The 18901-nt window shown below is 35.5% G+C and overlaps 1 protein-coding gene across 9 annotated transcripts in view; it reads left to right on the forward strand.

Annotated features, from left to right (window-relative positions):
• Positions 1-18901, forward strand: part of CENPC (centromere protein C) — a 72314-nt gene that overhangs the window by 39714 nt on the left and 13699 nt on the right. For 4 of the 9 annotated variants that reach the window (XM_005555193.4, XM_074039919.1, XM_045392552.2 and 1 more), the window contains 6 exons: positions 377-462; positions 10490-10543; positions 11737-11841; positions 12723-12851; positions 13450-13545; positions 15478-15632. In XM_005555193.4, the coding sequence (XP_005555250.3) occupies positions 377-462; positions 10490-10543; positions 11737-11841; positions 12723-12851; positions 13450-13545; positions 15478-15632 (625 nt within the window). Of the gene's footprint in view, positions 1-376; positions 463-8216; positions 8267-9434; positions 9623-10489; positions 10544-11736; positions 11842-12722; positions 12970-13449; positions 13546-15477; positions 15633-18901 lie in introns of those variants that run through there. The other 5 variants (XR_012434901.1, XR_277169.4, XM_074039917.1 and 2 more) reach the window with 5 other exon arrangements.

Raw genomic sequence — 18901 nt, forward strand, 5'->3', positions numbered from 1 at the left:
TGACATTAAAAATAATGCAAATAAAAATACAGTATAACAACTATTTACATAGCATTTACATTGTATTAGGTATTATAAGTAACCTAGATATGATTTGCAATATACAGTAGGATATGTGAAAGTAATATGCAAATACTGCACCATTGTATATAAGGGACTTGAGCATCCTTAGATTTTGGTTTCCACGGTGGACGCTGGAACCAGTCCCCCACAAATACTGAGGGATGACTATATATTCTTGGTGACTTATAACATCACTATTGGTTTTATAAGAAAGACTTATGGCAGTTTTAGGAGAAAAATGATCGTTAAGGCAAATACATTAGATATATGCATTATAAAAGCATTAATTTTGTGGTTTACTTTTTTTCTTAAGTGGACCTTCCAGGCTCAATAATAATTATTTAACATCTGGAAAGAATAATAACGATGTGGATGAGGAGGAAGTTCATGGAAGTTCAGGTAAACTATTGTTTTTTGGGTTTTTTTTCTGTCTTGATTTTTATGGCATTATGAATATGGAATAAGGAGTGCTATGTTTTGTTTCCATTGTCACTGTTGGCGAATGTATATTGAGTACCTACCTTTTAAGACCCTTAGTTAGAGATTAATAAGATGCTGTACCTAAGTGAGAGACAAAGAAAATGAGTGACAGTTTTTTAAGTAGAACATAATGAAATATTGGCACTTAAGGTGTCTACTCCAGTATTTAAAATTGTTAAACTGATAAGCGTATACATGAAGCAGATTAGTCATCTGTTGATGATTACTGAAGCTGGGTGATGGATATATTGGGTCCATTATACTATTTTCTCTATTTTTAATACTTGAAAGTTTTCTTTGTTTTTGTTTTTGTTTTTGTTTTGTTTTGTTTGAGAGAGAGTATTGCTCTGTCGCCCAGGCTGGAGTGCAGTGGTGCAATCTCAGCTCACTACATCCTCTACCTCCTGGGTTCAAGCAATTCTCCTGCCTTAGCCTCCCGAGTAGCTGGGATTACAGGCACATGCCACCGTGCCTGGCTAATTTTTTTGTATTTTTGGTAGAGATGGGGTTTCACCATCTTGGCTAGGCTAGTCTTGAACTCCTGACCTTGTGATTTACCTGCCTCAGCCTCCCAAAGTTCTGGGATTACAGGCGTGAGCCACCATGCCCAGCCTTCAGTACTTGAAAAATTTCATGCTGAAGTTTAAAAATGCCTCTTAATAGAGAATTTTATAATTTTTTCATGCTCCTAAAAATGCATGCTTGATTGTAATCTGTTATACTTTTTTTCTAATAATCACTATTCTTTTAACTTTTTAATTTTTCTCCCATCATTAGATTTATCGTATTTTCTCTTTTAACTTGAGTGCTGTGTTTTTCTGCTTTTTCTTTGATAAAGAAGCAGCATTGAATTTCCCTCAGTATAGTTTTGGCTTAATTTTATAGGTTTTGCTGTGTAATGTTATTGTAGTGTACTCTGAATTGTAGCGATTTTTCTTTGACCCAGGAATTATTTAAGAATATGTTAGTTAAGAGCTTGGTCTCCAAGGTCATGGATCTGGGATTGGTTGTAGCTCTACTACTTACTTGCTACGTTATCTTTTTCTTTTTTTTTCCCCATTCACCACTGATCAGGAAGCATCACTATATTATCTTGAGTAAGAAATTTCAGTGTTCTTAAACTTCAGTTTCCTTATCTGTAAAATGATATCAGCTCCAATACCATAAGCTGATACAAAGATGAATACGTGTTCTTTGCTTAGTTTAATATCAGGTGTATGTTAAATAGCCAATTTTTGCTGTTATTCTAAGAAGTTGTGTTTTATTTTGTTCTTTTATTATTTTCTAGTTTCATTTTATTGTTCTGGAAAACTTGGCCCATATTATTTATTGTTTGAATTCATTAAGTGTTTTTCTGTGTGTTCTAGTGGATGCTTAGCTTTTATAATTTTTCCATTGGTGCTTGAAAAAAGAATAATTTGTATACAGATGGAGATTCAAAGATATATGTCCAGTTATTTCATTGGTAGCGTAAGTGGATATATTTTTTTGAATATACTTTAAATATTTATGGAATTCTTAAATATGAAAAATTATGGAATATTTACTATATATTATTTTAAGGGTAGGGATATGTCAGTGAACAAAACTGACAAAATTTTCTGCCCTCCTGCAGCTTAATTTCTGGAAGAGCAGGGTGGCAGACAATATAAAAAGATAAAGTTTATGATTTGTTGGGTGTTGAGAGTAGAGAAATAGAGCAGGGTTTTTAGGGTGGGAAATTAAGTTTACATTTTTAGGTAGGTGGGCAGAAAAGTCTTCACTAAGGAAGTGATCATTTGAGCAAAGATGTAAAGAGATGTGACAGCAAACCATGCAGCTGTCTGGGTAAATAGTGTACCAGGTAGGGGGAAGATGAAAGGCAAAGGTTCCAATGTGGTAGAGTCCATCTTGATTGAGGAACACCAAGAAGGCCAGGGGGTTAGAGCAGAGGAAGAGAGCGAACGAATAGTAGGAAAAATGATGTCACAGAGGCAACAGAGTGAAAGATCACATAGGATGTTAAACACAAAATTTTACTAAGAGAGATAGGAAGCCATTAGAGGGTTTTGAGCAGAAGAGAGACATGACTTGACCTGTATTAACAGAATCACTGCAGGTACTGTGTTAGGAGTTGACCATTGGAGTTGAAGGGACAGGAAGGTTTGAAGCAAGGAGACTAGCTAGAGAGATGTTGAAATAATCTTAGTGAGAGGTGTTGGCTTAGACCAGTGTGGTAGCAGTAGAAGGTGGAAGAGGATTTTTAGGTATTTTTGAAGGTAAAGTCAACAGGATTTTCTGATGGACGAGATATGGTGTATAAGAGAAAGAGAGGTGTTAGAGAGAACTTGAAGGTTTTTGGCCTGAGCACCTGGAAGAATGGCAATACTACTACCTGATCTGGGGACTATTGGGGAAGAAGCAGATTTGGGGGAAAAGAACATGTGTTAGATTTGGACATACTAAGCTTGATATTATTCTGAACCTTTGTATTCTTTTGATTTGAGATCTATTAAGGACTACTAGAATTGAAGTAAAGTGTTCCCACTACAACTGACTTTCTCCTTGTATTTTCTGTAGTCTTTGTTATGTACATTTCAGTGCTGTTGCTGATCACATAAGCCTTCATATGGAGTGTACCTGCTTTGATCAAATTTATCTGCTTCGTTGTGTTAAATGCTTTTTACTTTGTAGTTTGTTTTGTCTAATATTACTATTGTGACTTCCGCTTTCTTTTGGTTGGTTGTTATTTCTTTGTTTCTTATCTTTTTATTTAACTTATTAGAGAATTTCAAAAGTGGCTAAGAAACAACACATGATTGAATTGTTGTTTTTGACTTGCTGTGTCAGTACTTTTTCCTTTAATAAAATATTTAATATGTATACACTTATTGTCAACAGATATATTTGTTACTTCTTTGTAAAGTTGGTAGACATTCTCACATATTCTAGCAAGGACTCAGGATTTTTTTTCTTTTTCAACATGATGAACCACCAGCTAAATAGAGAACATAATCTTGAGTCATGATCTTTTTTTCTTTAAACTATTGCTATTTGCTTCATGAGAGTTAATGCTTATGAATAGAAATTTGAAGGCAGCCTTATTTCTTCTTTCCTTTGTAGATAATCTGTTTTCTTCCATCTCCATACTTACTAGGATCCTTTAATCTTTGAAATTTAGGAGTTGTCCCTTGCGTTAGTCACTTAAAAAATAATTTATTTGAAATGATTTCAGTCTTATACAGAAATCCCATATCCCCTTCATCGAGATTTCACAATTGTCCTCATTTTACAACATTTTTCCATCTGTCTCCCTGCCTCCTCTAATAAATACACGTTTATTATCATTCATCTTTTTTTCTGAACTATTTGAGAGGGAATTGTAGACATGATATATTATTTCCCTTAAATACCCCATAATGTATTTCAGCAAGAGAAGGATATAACTACCCTCGAACCATCCAAATAAGGAAATCAGCGTTAATACAACACAGATTCATTCACAGACTCCATTCAGATTTCACTAGCAGTTCCTTTTCCCTTGCAGCTCCGGATCCAGTCCTGGATCTCAGTGTTTCTTCTTCCTCCTGGTTCAAGATCCAGTCCTGGATCATCGACTGCATTTAGCTGTCATGTCCCTTAGTTTCCTTCAACATGGAACAGTTTCTTAGTTTTTTTCCTAACTTAACTCATGATCAAATGTGTGCCATTCGTATTAACAGTAATACTACAGAAATGATGCTATAGGGTTAGGAGTTAGGGGTTGTAATTTGTGCATCACACAGGAGGCACACAACGTTCACCCATCTAACTGCATTATGCTTTTGTTTTTTGTTTGTTTGTTTGAGACGGAGTCTTGCTCTGTCACCCAGGCTAGAGTGAAGTTGTGTGATTTCAGTTCACTGTAACCTCCACCTCCCAGGTTCAAGCAATTCTCATGCCTCAGCCTCCTGAGTAGCTGGGATTACAGCCACATGCCACCATGCCTGGCTAGTTTTTGTATTTTTAGTAGAGACAGGCTTTCACCTTGTTGGCCAGGCTGGTCTCGAACTCCAGACCTCAGGTGATCTGCCCAACTCAGTCTCCCAAAGTGCTGGGTTTACAGGTGTGAGCCACCATGCCCTGCCGACATGATGTTAATCCTGATCACCTGTTCATGTTATTGTCTGCCAGGTTTCTCTACTGTAAAGACACTGCTTTTCTCTTACAATTGATAAATATTATTGTGGAGTGATATTCCAGTACTATTTTAATAGCCTGTTTTTTGTTGAACCTCCATTCACCAACCTTAACATACATTCAAGACTCCCACTTGAATTATCAGCCATTAATGGTGGTACCACATTATTTTCTATTTTCTGTTTCTTTAATTCCTTTCCCATTAATTAGTTGCCAGTTTTTCTCCCCCATGCCAATTATTTTATTCATGATTCATTTTATTTGTATCAGTATGGACTACTGGGTTTATATTTTATCCCATGGGATTGTAAAATCTTGATCATTTATTATGGTACTCAAATTGTGATAGATTTGGTCATTGGATTTTCTTTCAGCTGGTCTCTGTGTGCTTTTGTCATAATTCTCTGAATACTGTTTTTGTTTTTTGGCATAAGATGTTCCAGTCTTTTTCCTGCCCCAGCTCTGGGATCAGTTACTGCTCCAGGAAACTTAGTTCTTTTTAGTGGAGGATGGCATTTAGAAACCAAGATTTGGACACTCGATGTGATCCTTGTTTGGGATACCATTGCTTCTGGTCTTTCTCAGTGTACAGAGATAGGAAATATACATACACACGTACACATAGGTACACACCATATATAATACAGGCATCTGTATCTATTTCTATATTTATATTTATACAGGCATACCTTGTTTTATTGTGTTTTGTGTCATTGCATTTTGGAGATACTACATTTTTCACAAATTGAAAGTTGTGGCAACCCTTTGTTGAGTAAGCCTTATTGGCACCATTTTTTTTTTTTTTCAATAGCGTCTGCTCACCTTGTGTCTGTGTGTCACATTTTGGTAATTTTCACAGTATATCAAACTTTTTCATTACTATGTCTTTTATGGTGATTTGTGAACAGGTGATCTTTGACATTACTATTGTAATTGTTTTGGGGCACTGCAAACCACACCTACATAAGAAAGTGAAAATTCATGTGTTCTTACTGCTCTGCTGACTGGCCAGTTCCCTATCTTTCTCCCTGTCTTCAGGCTTCCCTATTTCCTGAGACACAATATTGAAATTAGGCCATTAATAACCCTACAATGGCTTCTAAGTATTCAAGTAAAAGAAAGAGTCACACGTTTTTCACTTTAAATCAAAAGCTAGAAATGATTAAGCTTAGTGAGGAAGGCATGTCAGAAACCGAGCTAGTCCAGAAGCTAGGCCTCTGGCACCAAACAGCCAATTTGTGAATGCAAAGGAAAAGTTCTTGAAGGAAAAGAAAAGTGCTACTACAATGAACACATGAATGATAAGAAAGAGAAACTGCCTTACTGCTGATACAGAGAAAGTTTCAGTGGTCGGGACAGAGAATTAAACAAGCCACAGCATTCCTTTAAGCCAAAGCCTAATCCAGAGCAAGGCCCTAACTCTCTTTAATTCTGTGGAGGCTGAGAGAGTTAAGGAAGCAGCAGAAGAAAAGTTTGAAGCTAGCAGAGGCTGGTTCATGAGGTTTAAGGAAAGAAGCTGTTTCCATAACATAAAAGAGCAAGGTGAAGCAACAAGGTCTGATGTAGAAGTTGTAGCAAGTTATCTAGAAAATGTAGCTGAGATAATTGAAGGTGTCTTTACTAAACAACAGATTTTCCCTGTAGACAAAACAGCCTTCTATTGAAAGAAGATGTCATCTAGGACGTTCATAGCTAATGAGAAGTCAGTGCATGACTTCAGAGCTTCCAAGGTCAGACTGTGACTCTCTTGGTAAGGGCTAATACAGCTGGTGACTTTAAGTTGAAACTAGTGCTCATTTACCATTTCAGAAATCCTAGAATCCTTAGGAATTATGCTAAATCTACTTTGCTCTATTAGTAGAACAACAAAGCCTGAGTGACAGCACATCCATGGCAATGCACCAGGCCACCCAGCAGCTCTAATGGACTAGGATGAGGAGATTAATGTTGCTTTCATGCCTACTAAGAGAGCATTCGTTCTGCAGCCCATGCATGGATCAAGGAATAATTTGGACTTTTAAGTCTTATTTAAGAAATAGATTTTGTAAGGCAGTAGCTGTCATGAGTAGTGATTCCTCTGTTGGATCTGGACAAAATAAATAAACCTTCTGGTAAGGATTCACCATTCTAGATGCCCTTAAAAATATTTGTGTTTCGTGGGAGGAGGTCAAAATATCAATATTAACAGGAGCTTGGAAGAAGTTGATTCTAACCCTTATGGGTGAATTTGAAGGATTCAAGACTTCAGTGGAGGAAGTAACTAGATGTGGTAGAAATAGCAAGGGAACTAGAATTAGAAGTGGAGTCTGGAGATGAAACTGAATTGCTGCAATTTCATGACAAAATTTGAACAGATGAGGAGTTGCTTCTTATGGAAGAACAAAGAAACTGATTTCTTGAGGTGGAATCTACTCCTGGTGAATATGCTGTGAACCCTTGAAATGACAAAAAGGATTTAGGATATACCATGAACTTAGTTGATAAAGCAGCAGCAGAGTTTGAGAGGACTGATTGCAGTTTTGAAAGAAGTTCTGCTGTGGGTAAAATGCTATAAAACAGTGTTTTATATTCTCCAGAGAAACTTCATTATTGACTTATTTTAAGAAACTGCCACAAGCATCCCAGCCTGATCAGTCAGCAGTCATCAACAATGAGGCAAAATACCCTACCAACAAAAAGATTAAAACTCACTGAAAGCTCAGATGATAAGCATTTTTATTTTTATTTTTTATTTTTATTTTTTGAGAATGAGACAGAGGCTTGCTCTAATTCCCAGGCTGGGGTGCAGTGGCATGATCTCAACTCACTGAAACCTTTTTCCTCCTGGGTTCAAGCGATTCTTGTGCCATAGCCACAAAGAGTAGCTGGGATTGCAAGGTGTGCACCACCACACCCAGCTAATTTTTTTTATTTTTAGTAGAGACGGGTTTTCGCCATGTTGGCCAGGCTTGTCTCAAACTCCTGGCCTCAAGTGATCCACCCTCCTGGGCCTCCCAAAGTCTTGGGATTACAGGCATGAGCTACTATGCCTTGCTGATCTTTAACATTTTTAGCAATAAAATATTTTTAAATTAAGGTGTGTGTACACTGATTTTTTTGGATATAATGCTCTTGCACATTTAATAGACTATAGTATAGTATAGACATAACTTTTGGCTGGGCATGGTGGCTCACGCCTGTAATCCCAAGGGAGGGAGGTGAGGCAGGCAGATCACTTGAGCCCAGGAGTTGGCGACCAGCCTGGCCAACATGCCAAAAACCTGTTTCTAAAAAAATACAAAAATTAGCTGAGCATGGTGGTGTGCATTTGTGGTTCTGGCTACTTGGTGGGCTGAGGCGGGAGAATCATTTGCTCCCAGAAGGTTGAGGCTGCAGTGAGTCTCCATCTCACCACTGCACTGCTGCCTGGGTGACAGAGTGAGACTTTGTCTCAAAAAAACAAAATAAAACAGCCAAAGAAATAGCTCTTATATTCACCAGGAAACTAAAAAGCTGTTTGACTTGCTTTATTGCAGCATCTGTTTTATTGCAGTAGTCTGGAACTGAACTGGCAATATCTCTGAGGTATGCCTGTATTTGTATGTATGTATGTATGTATGTATGTATTTATTTATTTTAAGATGGAGTCTCCCTCTGTCGCCCAGACTGGAGTGCAGTGGTGCGATCTCGGCTCACTGCTACCTCCGCCTCTCGGGTTCAAGCTGTTCTCCTGCCTCAGCCTCCTGAGTAGCTGAGGTTACAGGCGTGTACCACCACGCCCGGCTAATTTTTGTATTTTTAGTAGAGATGGGGTTTCACCATGTTGGTAAGGCTGGTCTCGAACTGACCTCCTGATCCACCCACCTCGGCCTCCCAAAGTGCTGGGATTACAGGCGTGAGCCACTACGCCCGGCCGCCTGTATTTATTATAAGTTCACATTTCTACCCACTCTTCCAGTCCAACATAGACTTCCCCTTTTCCATTTTTATAAACCTCTTCTCAAATAGTGACAAACCTGACTCCCATTATCCTCAGTATATTTACTTGTTTCTGTGATTCCTTATATGACTCTGACGCTGCCTCCGAGGCCCAGTGTCACAGGAGAATTTCCAACAGAGATGAGACCTCTGCTTGTTCTAGTGGAGACTACGTGGGAAATTGGATTTTTGGGGGTGGGGGTACACAGATTTATTGAGCTAGACTTCACGTACCATATAATTAATCTACTTATAGTATACAAATCAATGATATGTAGTCATTGACACAATCGATGTTAGAACGTTTTCATAACCCCCAAAAAGAAACTCGTTTACCCTTTAGTAGCCAACTTTCATTTCCTTTCCCTGGGCCTACCCAATTACTAATCTACTTTTGATGTCTAGAGATTTGCCTATTTCTGACAGGGAAATTAGATGTTAATGATCACTGAAGTTTCTTCCAAACCAACAATTTTATAAAATAACTTTTTTTTTTTTTTTTTTTTTTTTTTTTTTTTTGCTTTCATGGACTCATTTGAGAATATGATAAAAGCTCAGACCCACTTTTCAGGGAAAAAAGGTATATATTTCATACAAAATTGTGTTTGCAGTTTTAGGTGGTTCACAGACATTGTGTCCCAGTTGTATATTGCTGTGTAACTAACCACCCCAAAACTTAAAGGCTTAATACAATGATTGATTTATCTTTCATGGTTCTGTGAATTGACTTGGCTTAGTTGGGTAATTGTCACTTGAGTACACTTATCAATTTATAGTTAAATGCAAGCTGCTGGGACTGGAGTCATCTGAAAGTTGAACTGGGTTGGACATTCAAGGCAACTTCCTCACTTATATATTTGAACCCAGCTAGAAGAGCTGGGACATTGAGGTTGGCTAAACATCTCTTTTCCTCCATGTGGCTTTTCCATGTGGCCACATTGGGTTTCCTTACAGCATGGTAGTCTTGTGTTAATCTTCATATTGTTGCTGTCTTCCCCTAGACTGAGATCCCAAGACTTCTAGATGGAACCTGTAGATTGTATTAGGACTTAGCCTTTTAAGCCCCAGAACATCATTTCTGTTGCATACTATTAGTTAAGCAAGTCACTAACTCCAGCAGAGATTGAAAGAGAAGGGAACAATATTCTACTTCTTGATACAGAACATTTGTGCATAGAAAGGGAAAGAAGGGATGACACCATCTTTAGGTGCTAGTTACCAAAGTTGAGAACCCCTAAGCTCATTGGCACACTGCTAAATTCAGTACACTTACACTATTTTAGAACTTTAAGGAGAAGTTACAGGTAGTTCATAAATAACATATTAATTATGCATTATCAGGCCCTATATTTTATCCACCAGTGGCTTATTTCCATGAGCAATAGAAAATCTGTGTGGTTTTTTTTGTTTGTTTTTTAAACTGTTACACTCTTTAGAATAAAAACCAAGGTTGTCCAAGGGAGCGAATATAGTCATGAGTTTTTAAGTTTCTGTTTCTGGTTGATCCTTCCTCATCCCTCTTTTCCACTTGTCTCCAGAGACAGAAACTAAAAAGCATGGTTTCAGGCTGCTAAAGGCCTAAAACAAAACAAAACAGAACAACAACAACAAAATAAGGAGGATTGGACAAGCTTGCGATGATATTCATTCTAGCAAAATCTAGAGAAATAGTTCTTTTCCTTAGTTTTTATAGTTGAGCAGAAGGAGTAATAAAATATATTATCAGGTCAAACTTTATTTAAAATCCTCATACTGAAATTGACCAGAAACACATTTTAATTTAACATAGAATTAGCAGTCATTTCTTGTGATACTATCTTGCATTTTGTAGATGACTCAAAACGATCTAAAGTGATACCAAAGAACAGAATCCATCACAAACTAGGTAAGAATATTTTTCTTTTTTAATATTTTCATTGAGAAAAATACTTTCGTTAAGTTTCTGTTTCTAAATATAAGTTACTTTTCTTAAGCAGGAAAAATACGATTACTTGGATTAATTGGCAGATAAATTAAAATTATGCACTTAGTTTTTATGAATTTCGTAGTAAGTCACCACAAGCCACTGAATTAGTCTGTTGTCTATTTATAAATCCTATTGCTCTCTCACTTTTTGCCCCATAGTAGGGGGCATGATCCTCCCTTATCTATGAAGCTAGGGTGGATAATTTTATCAAAGAAACTATAACTACCAAAAAAAAAAAAGAAACTATAACTACCAGGTAGTTGGCTTCCTTGACAGCATCTCCTTCCACTTTAATCCACTTAACTCCTGAACAAAGCAGTAGCTAAGGTAGTAAGTAGACAAAGCTGAGAACTGTGGAACCCATGGAGAGGCCCATGTAAAGATTAACAATCCATGGTTCCCAAAGAGATATTTGCCAGTCAAGATACATGATAATTCCCACCTTTCTGTGATGTTGAGTGGCTTTCCATGTTTCTCCCTTTATTTGAGGCTGTGAGTGCTCTTGCATTCATACTGAGAGATTACCAGAAGAAGTGAAGCTTTCTCTCATTGCCTTACTCAAGAACTTAGATCTTGTCAGTATTTTGTGGGCCTATGTGATGAGAGACTGCTATACCTCTCAATACTTAATGCTTGTCTTGAAGTGAAATGATGAATCAGGAGTAGGGGGGAAATAAAAATGTTCCTGAGCAGGGCTTCAGTATATACAGAGGGGAACATTGAGCATTATGCCTAAGAGCAGTAGGCAACTTCTCATTAGCTTCAGGATAGCTTTAGCAAACAAAAGTAGGTAAGAACATGGGAATCTGAAGATATAGCCAACAAACTCAATTTAGTATACAGAACTTTGCATTGTTCAGATGAGTGGACATTTAACATTGTCAGCACTGAGTATTATTAAATTTGTAACTATTTGCCAATTTGATAGCCTGTGTTTCCATTGGCATTTCTTTAATTATTAGCATAAATATATGTTTTTTCTAGTCTTTTGTCTAGAAAAACATTCATATTTTTAAAAATAAAGCATTCATGTTCTGAAAGATAGTCTTTCCACTGCTAAGTACCATCAACTAAAAAACATGTATACACTTTTGTCTGACATCTTTTTATAGTATTGCCCTCCAACACACCAAATGTTCGCAGGACCAAGAGAACACGTTTGAAACCTTTGGAGTACTGGCGAGGAGAGCGAATAGATTATCAAGGAAGGCCATCAGGTAAAACTTATTTATGTTATAATGTCTGTCAATAAAAAATTTGTTTACTATGTGCCAAATGCTACACTACATGTTTATATACGTTACCTTACTTAATCATCACCCCCCAAATTTTGATAATAGGATTTAAATTCATTTTTGTCTGATTAATGTAGAGATGCTGATACTCTCTCTTTGGTAGCTGAATGTTATTCCTGTATTATCTGACAAGATTTCCAGTTGCATAATATAAAACATTAGATTAGAACATGAAAAAATTGTAACTGGTAAAGGTAAAGTAGTTTTCATTATTTTTCCTATTAACCATTTTCCATTTTCTCATAGTTTTCTACAGAGTAGTGTAAGGTGGGCAAGAGAGTATAGTGTTCATCTTAGAGTTATTTTCTTTCTTATTTTTGTAGAGATGAGGCCTTGCTATGTTGTCCAGGCTGGTCTCAATCTCATGGGCTCAAGCAATCCTCCTGCTTTGGCATCTCAAAGTGCTGAGATTGCAGGTATGAGCCATTGTGCCTGGCCATATTTGTTTCTTTGGCGGATATATCTAAGTCAAAGGACTAAACTCAGGTGGATTTCTATAAATAGTTCATTGCTAGCCCTCCTGCTTTTTTTTTTTTAAAGTCTCTGCTGATGACTGTTGATTTCAGGCAAGCAATAGGACCATCTAATCATGTTCCATCATCTAATCCTGTTTTATCAGCCTCTGATTTAAGGTGGTAGAGATATAATGAAATTGGTTGGTATTTGTGTTATTTTAACTATTAGCTGCAGACATCTATATTCTTTGGTACTTTGAAAGGAAATATGCCGTATTAAATTTAAGGAGTTTTGTTGCAAGATTTTCTCTTTCCCATGTACATTTTACTTTTTTTGTTAAATTTTAGGAGGATTCGTGATTGGTGGGATACTGTCTCCAGACACAATGTCGTCTAAAAGGAAGGCAAAAGAAAATATTGGAAAAGTCGACAAAAAGTCTAATAAGAAAAGGATCTGTCTTGATAATGATGAAAGAAGTATGAACTTATTTCTGAAAGTAACTTTTAGATTTTATTTTAAATAGGAATACTTTGAGAAGAAGCTGTTTGCAAAATATGAAATTTACTTCCAAAAACTTCAGAAATAATACCATAGGTAAAATTCATTTTTTAATGTCTACTTTCTTCCAAATGGCAAGTAAGCTGATTTTATTCTTACAAATTATTAATAGCATATTGTAAATTTCTTCATGAGTAAATTGCCCAGTCAAATGAAACCTACCATTCCTATGCCCAAACTATGGTTAAAAAAGACATTTCTAAAGTATATTATATACCTCTATCTCACTTAGGGATTATGCAGAACATCACTTAATTCATTGACGATGCAAGAGTTTACATGTTAAGGCTTACAGAAAATAGGAAGTTTAGGGTGTTTGCTTTTATATTAAATCATTAGGGGTTTTTAAGTTTGAATTTTTGTTTATCAGAGTGATTTATAAATAGGAAGATACTTTTATGCTTTTAACATTTTTCTTTTATAACTTCTCTATAGCTATATTTTGTACTGAACTTTTTTAGGATTGAGAATAATTTTAAGTAAGTAGTTCATATTTCAATGGTATTTCTTTTGCAGAGACTAGCTTAATGGTAAATCTAGGTATACCTCTTGGAGATCCTTTGCAGCCAACGAGGGTAAAGGACCCAGAAACAAGAGAGATTATTCTCATGGGTAAGATCAGGGATGATATTGAAAATACTTAATTAAACAACTGGTAAGAAAACATTGCTTGCTTGATGGTTGGCCTCTCTACTTTCCCTTTCTCTCCCCAATTCTATCAGTGCTAAAGTCCAGAAGAGAGTCTAATTCCAATAAGCAGCCTATATGAAGACAACTGTAGGGGAATATTGATGTCAGACAACTCCAGGGTACACGTAACACCTTGGACTTGTTCTCTGGGGCACAAGTGCTACAATCAGGAATGTTGTCCACCCCCAACAGCGTCTAGGCCTTCTTTGACCAGGAGGACACATGGGAACAGAGGCTGTTTATGGGGAATTATAGGTAGATAGTTGGCAGACTCAAGGATACTCTTACCATGAGGCCAGGCAGGGATCATGGGTAGGGCACAGACAAACTTTGGGCCTACAGGTGGCAGTAATGTTACCTGGAATATGAATCCTTTGTGAAGATGACTAACAAGGGCATCAATCAGTTGTACAAATGCCAGGTTTAACCTTAAAGCTGGTGCTGCAAAGTCATGGAAGCCTCCTGCTGTATTGAATAGGTATTAAATATTTAGTCTCTAGCAGGTCATGTAAGATGCCCAAGGGATGGGTTATAGTGGGATAGGAGTTTATGTATTACTCAACTGTTTAACAACCAGACTATATATATATATATATATATATAATATTTAAATATTTTAACAACTGTTATGACTGTACCATTGAATACTAAGGGCTGTTTTCCTACATCAGAGGAGAAGTAGGTCAAATCAGAAAGGCGGTAATGGAAGCCGGGCATGGTGGTGGGTGCTTGTAGTCCCAGCTACTTGGGAGGCTGAGACAGGAGAATTGCTAGAATCTGGGAGGCGGAGATTGCAGTGAGCCCGAGATCATGCCACTGCACTTCAGCCTGGGCGTGCAGAGCCAGACCCTATCTCAAAAAAAAAATAAAATTATTTCAAAAAAAAAGAAAAGTGATAATAATGGTACTCCTACTTAAAATTTTGACTATGAAAATAGATTTCATTTAATATCTTAACATCTTAGCAAAGGTATCTCTATGTAGATTATTTATTTGGCAACAGAGCTTAGAGGTATGGAGTTTTGTTTAGTGTCTTAACTGAAAGCATTGCTGTACTCTATCAGGTTATTGTGAGTGTTGTCAAAAGTTCATTTCTTATTTGTTTCTTGAATCTACTCTCTCTCTATATATATTTGTTTCTATATCATGTATTCTGTAGGATCACTAACATTCCCAAATATCCTGGGAAACAGAATCAGACGTTGATAACAGAATAGTTTATTAATTATAGATCTGGAAAGGTTTGTTAAGTGATGGAAATTTTTGTAAGTGAGGTAGTAATTTATGAGCGACCATTAGAGCTCTGCTTTCTCACAAAGTTTACCTAATAAAAATTATTAGTCAAGCAGGAAAAAAAATCTATTGGCATGGTGATGATACATTGTGGTTTATGTCAAACTTTAAAAATAAAGAATTCTTTTTTGTATCTCAGCTAATTTTATTTTCTGTCTCAGTTCCTATAATGCTGCCATTCGTATTCTTCAGCTGGTACTAACAATGCTTACTTTTTGCCAGAAAATATTTTAAATAATTTACACACATTAACTCATTGATATTCACAGCAGCTCATTAACATCGAATAGATGAACTTATTATTATTTCATTTTACCAAAAAGGAAATTGAGGCACAGTGAGAGAGAGCTTAAGTTAACTTGCCTAACGTCATGCAGCTTTTAAGACAGAGACAGGATTTGACCTCTGGCATTCTATCTCTAGAGTTAATGATCTGAAACGGCTCTATCTCTCTAAGGCAGACTTATATCCAGAAATAACTCTTTATTACATGTATGTTTATATGTTATTAACCAATATCATTGCTGTTGTTTTATATTTGTATTACTGTTTTGCTCCTAGATCTTGTAAGGCCACAAGATACATATCAATTTTTTGTTAAACATGGTGAGTTGAAGGTATATAAGACATTGGACACACCCTTTTTTTCTACTGGGAAATTGATATTAGGACCACAAGAGGAAAAGGGAAAGCAGCATGTTGGCCAAGATATATTGGTGAGTACTTTTTTTTATATATTTATGTTTCACTATTGGTAGAACTCTGATTTATTGGATTTGATGAGACATTAAAATGCTGTTTCCTCAGAAATGAAATTCTATTACTACACCACACAGAGAAAGATTTTTATTTGTTAAATCTGTTTAGAGTCAACTAACCAACAGTTATTTCACAGTATCTGTTCCCTGCATAGCACTGTATTCTTTTGAGATTCAGAAATGTAAGCAATGTTCTTTACTTAAAAACATCTTAAATATAGGTTTGCAAACAAATCATTAGAATTTTAGTGCTGGGGGGGATTATAGAGATTAAATCTAATTCCACATTTCTATGATAATGCAATGGAGAAATAGGTTTAAAGACTTCTTAAAAAATCACTTATATCCCAATTACCCTGATTTGATCGTTACACATTGCATACAGATATTAAAATGTGACATGTACCACAAAATTATGTAAAATTATTATATATCAATAAAACAGTAACCTGAGAAAAAAGTAAGTAAAAATGAGTGAGATTATAAAAAAACTACTTAACTATTTAGCAATAGACTCAGGACTAAGAGCTAGTTGCTTCAATAAGTACTAAATAATATACTATTATATGTAACAATATTACTGGCTGAAGTTGTAATGAGATTCAAGGTCACTCATGCTCTGTCTTCTTCTTTCTCTTTATCTCCTTCCACTCCCATCCCCATTTAGAGACATACACCTCTGCAGCATTGGTCTGTTTTATATGTGTGTGTGTGTGTGTGTGTGTGTGTGTGTATAGCAGGAATATTTTATATATATATAAAATATTTGTATTCTGAGTTCAAAAATTGTAGAATATAAAATTTGAAAAGCACCAAATTTTAAGAATATTTAACATTATACCAGCAGTTAAAAAAATATAACTAAGGAACATTTTTCAGTATCTGACATTTCAGGAGTCTGAAATTGTGCTACTAAAGTATCACATTCAGAATGATTCTCTTTACTGACAGACGTAAAGTAAATTCAGAAAGGAGGGAAAAATTGTGAACACCCTTGAGTTTATATTAACAAAGAAGGGCAAATTTAGGCAAGGCAAGGAAAAGACACATATGAAAGTCAAAGATTGTTACTACATCAGTATAGCTAGAATCATGATTTAAAATAATTTAACAATATTCATTAATTCAAACTGAAAATGTTATAGGCCTCCAGTTATTATTATGAGTGAAAATAACACATTTTAAAAGCATAGAATGGTCCCTGTATAATAACAAAATAACTAATAATGAAGATAAATATGAAATATCATCACTGAACTAATAGCAGTTACCTATTAAACTGTAATGCCTTTATTATACAAAAGGAAATTTGAGTAGTAGATGTTTAAAAGTGTGTAATCTGGCTAATATTCAAAGAAATACACATTTAAATCCAAATGACACTTTATAGTTACTGAGTTAATGGAAATTGTTAGAAAAATATTCATACCCTGTGACCTGTGAATCTCATTTCTAGAAATTTTTCCTAGGGAAGTAATTTGAAAGTTCAGAGTGAGGGGTGCTGAACATACGTAGTTATTTATGGAATCATTGATGGTAATTGCAGAATTAGAAACCACTACAGTGTGCTACAGGAAGAAAATGGTTGCATTTTAATTTTGACTTAGTAATGATAAAGCATTCTATGATATAATAAACAGTTATACAGAACTTAGGTGTTGCAGGCACTGCACTAAGCACATGAAAATTAGTTTGACATTTTATTTTGAAGAATAGCTGTATATGAAGACCCTTGGGATAAACATTTAAGCAAATATACAAGATAAAAGTTCTTTGTATATACTATCTATTTGTCTAACTAGAATTTAAAAAATGTAAATAAAATCTTGAAGAGAATACATGTTTTACTGTGTGATTATGTAGTTATTTTAGTTGATTTTATTTCTTCTATATATTACCTTTAACTTTTTACAATGAAAATTAAAGTTGAAGTTTTTTTAAATAAAACTAATATTTTTACGTTTTAAAACATGAAGCACACTTACAAATATATGCTTTTGAAAAAAATAATGAAGAGAACAAGATGGAGAACCAGCACAGGCCATTAACTCTCTTTCAAACACTACTAGAGAATATTTAAAAGAGTAGTAGGTTTATTAAAATCAAACTACAGAAGAATTTACAATTAATTATGAGAGCTGGTTGTAGAATTTCCCAGGAGACAAGAAGGAAATTAAAAAGTAGAAAATATTAAAGTTAAATAATGTAGAGAAGAGAGAAAAACATGCCTAAATTCAAATAATAAGAATTTCAGGCGAGGGAAAAAAACCCAATGAAAATATTCTTAAAATTAGACAATGAGTGTTCCAGAGCTAAAAAAACAAAAAAGTGACAGCAACCTACTTAAAAGAACCAGTTCCTTGGAGGAATGCCTGATTCTAGGCCTGAAACTGAGCTTGGAGTTGATAGCAAACTACTAATCAGAAACCATTAAGATTGGGTCATGTTTCAGCTTCCAACTTGAAGATGCTACCACTGGCTGACTAAGGATATGAAACTTGAGTGTTAACAAGAATAGCTTCAGTAGATTGATATGTATCAATTATATCAATCCATGAATCTGTAAGACTACTACTACTGCAACAGCAACAAAAATTTGTTACTGTTGGAGGATTCTAGGAAGCCAACTCACTTTAACAACTGATTCTGCCTTTTCTATATAAACTCTGCTATTAGATAATCAAATAATAGATGAGATGTTTGTTCTTACTAGAATAATATTCCAGCTAATGAGTGAAGAAGGAATGTTTGAGTTAAAATATTATGATTTTGCAATCCCTGATAAGCTATTGGGATCTAGGCATCAAGGCCCAGCTAAGTGGCTGACAGATATCTAAAAAGAGTACAACCAGGCATTATGTGCCTCCTGATAGAAAAATACAACACTATCCAAGAAGTAATCTTGCCAACCCCATGCCTTAAAAAAGAAAAAAAAAAAACCCAAACGCAAATACAAAACCTGAATCTGGTCAAGTCTCTAGATTTAACTTCCAGGTTACAAGAAATAAAGGGTGGTGAAACCTTTCAAATGATACCTGGGGATATAGTCAGCAAAATCCACCTGTATGAAGATTTTTATGACAAACTGCTTAATGTTTTCAATAAATTAAATGTAAGAAATAAAAAAAAAGAACAAGGTAGAACCTAGGGAATCAGGGTTTCTCAACCATGGCACTAGTAACATTTTTGATTAGATACTTCTTTGTTGTAGTGGGGGCTCTCCTGTT

This window comes from Macaca fascicularis, chromosome 5 (assembly GCF_037993035.2).
Source record: "Macaca fascicularis isolate 582-1 chromosome 5, T2T-MFA8v1.1".
Classification (NCBI taxonomy): domain Eukaryota; kingdom Metazoa; phylum Chordata; class Mammalia; order Primates; family Cercopithecidae; genus Macaca; species Macaca fascicularis.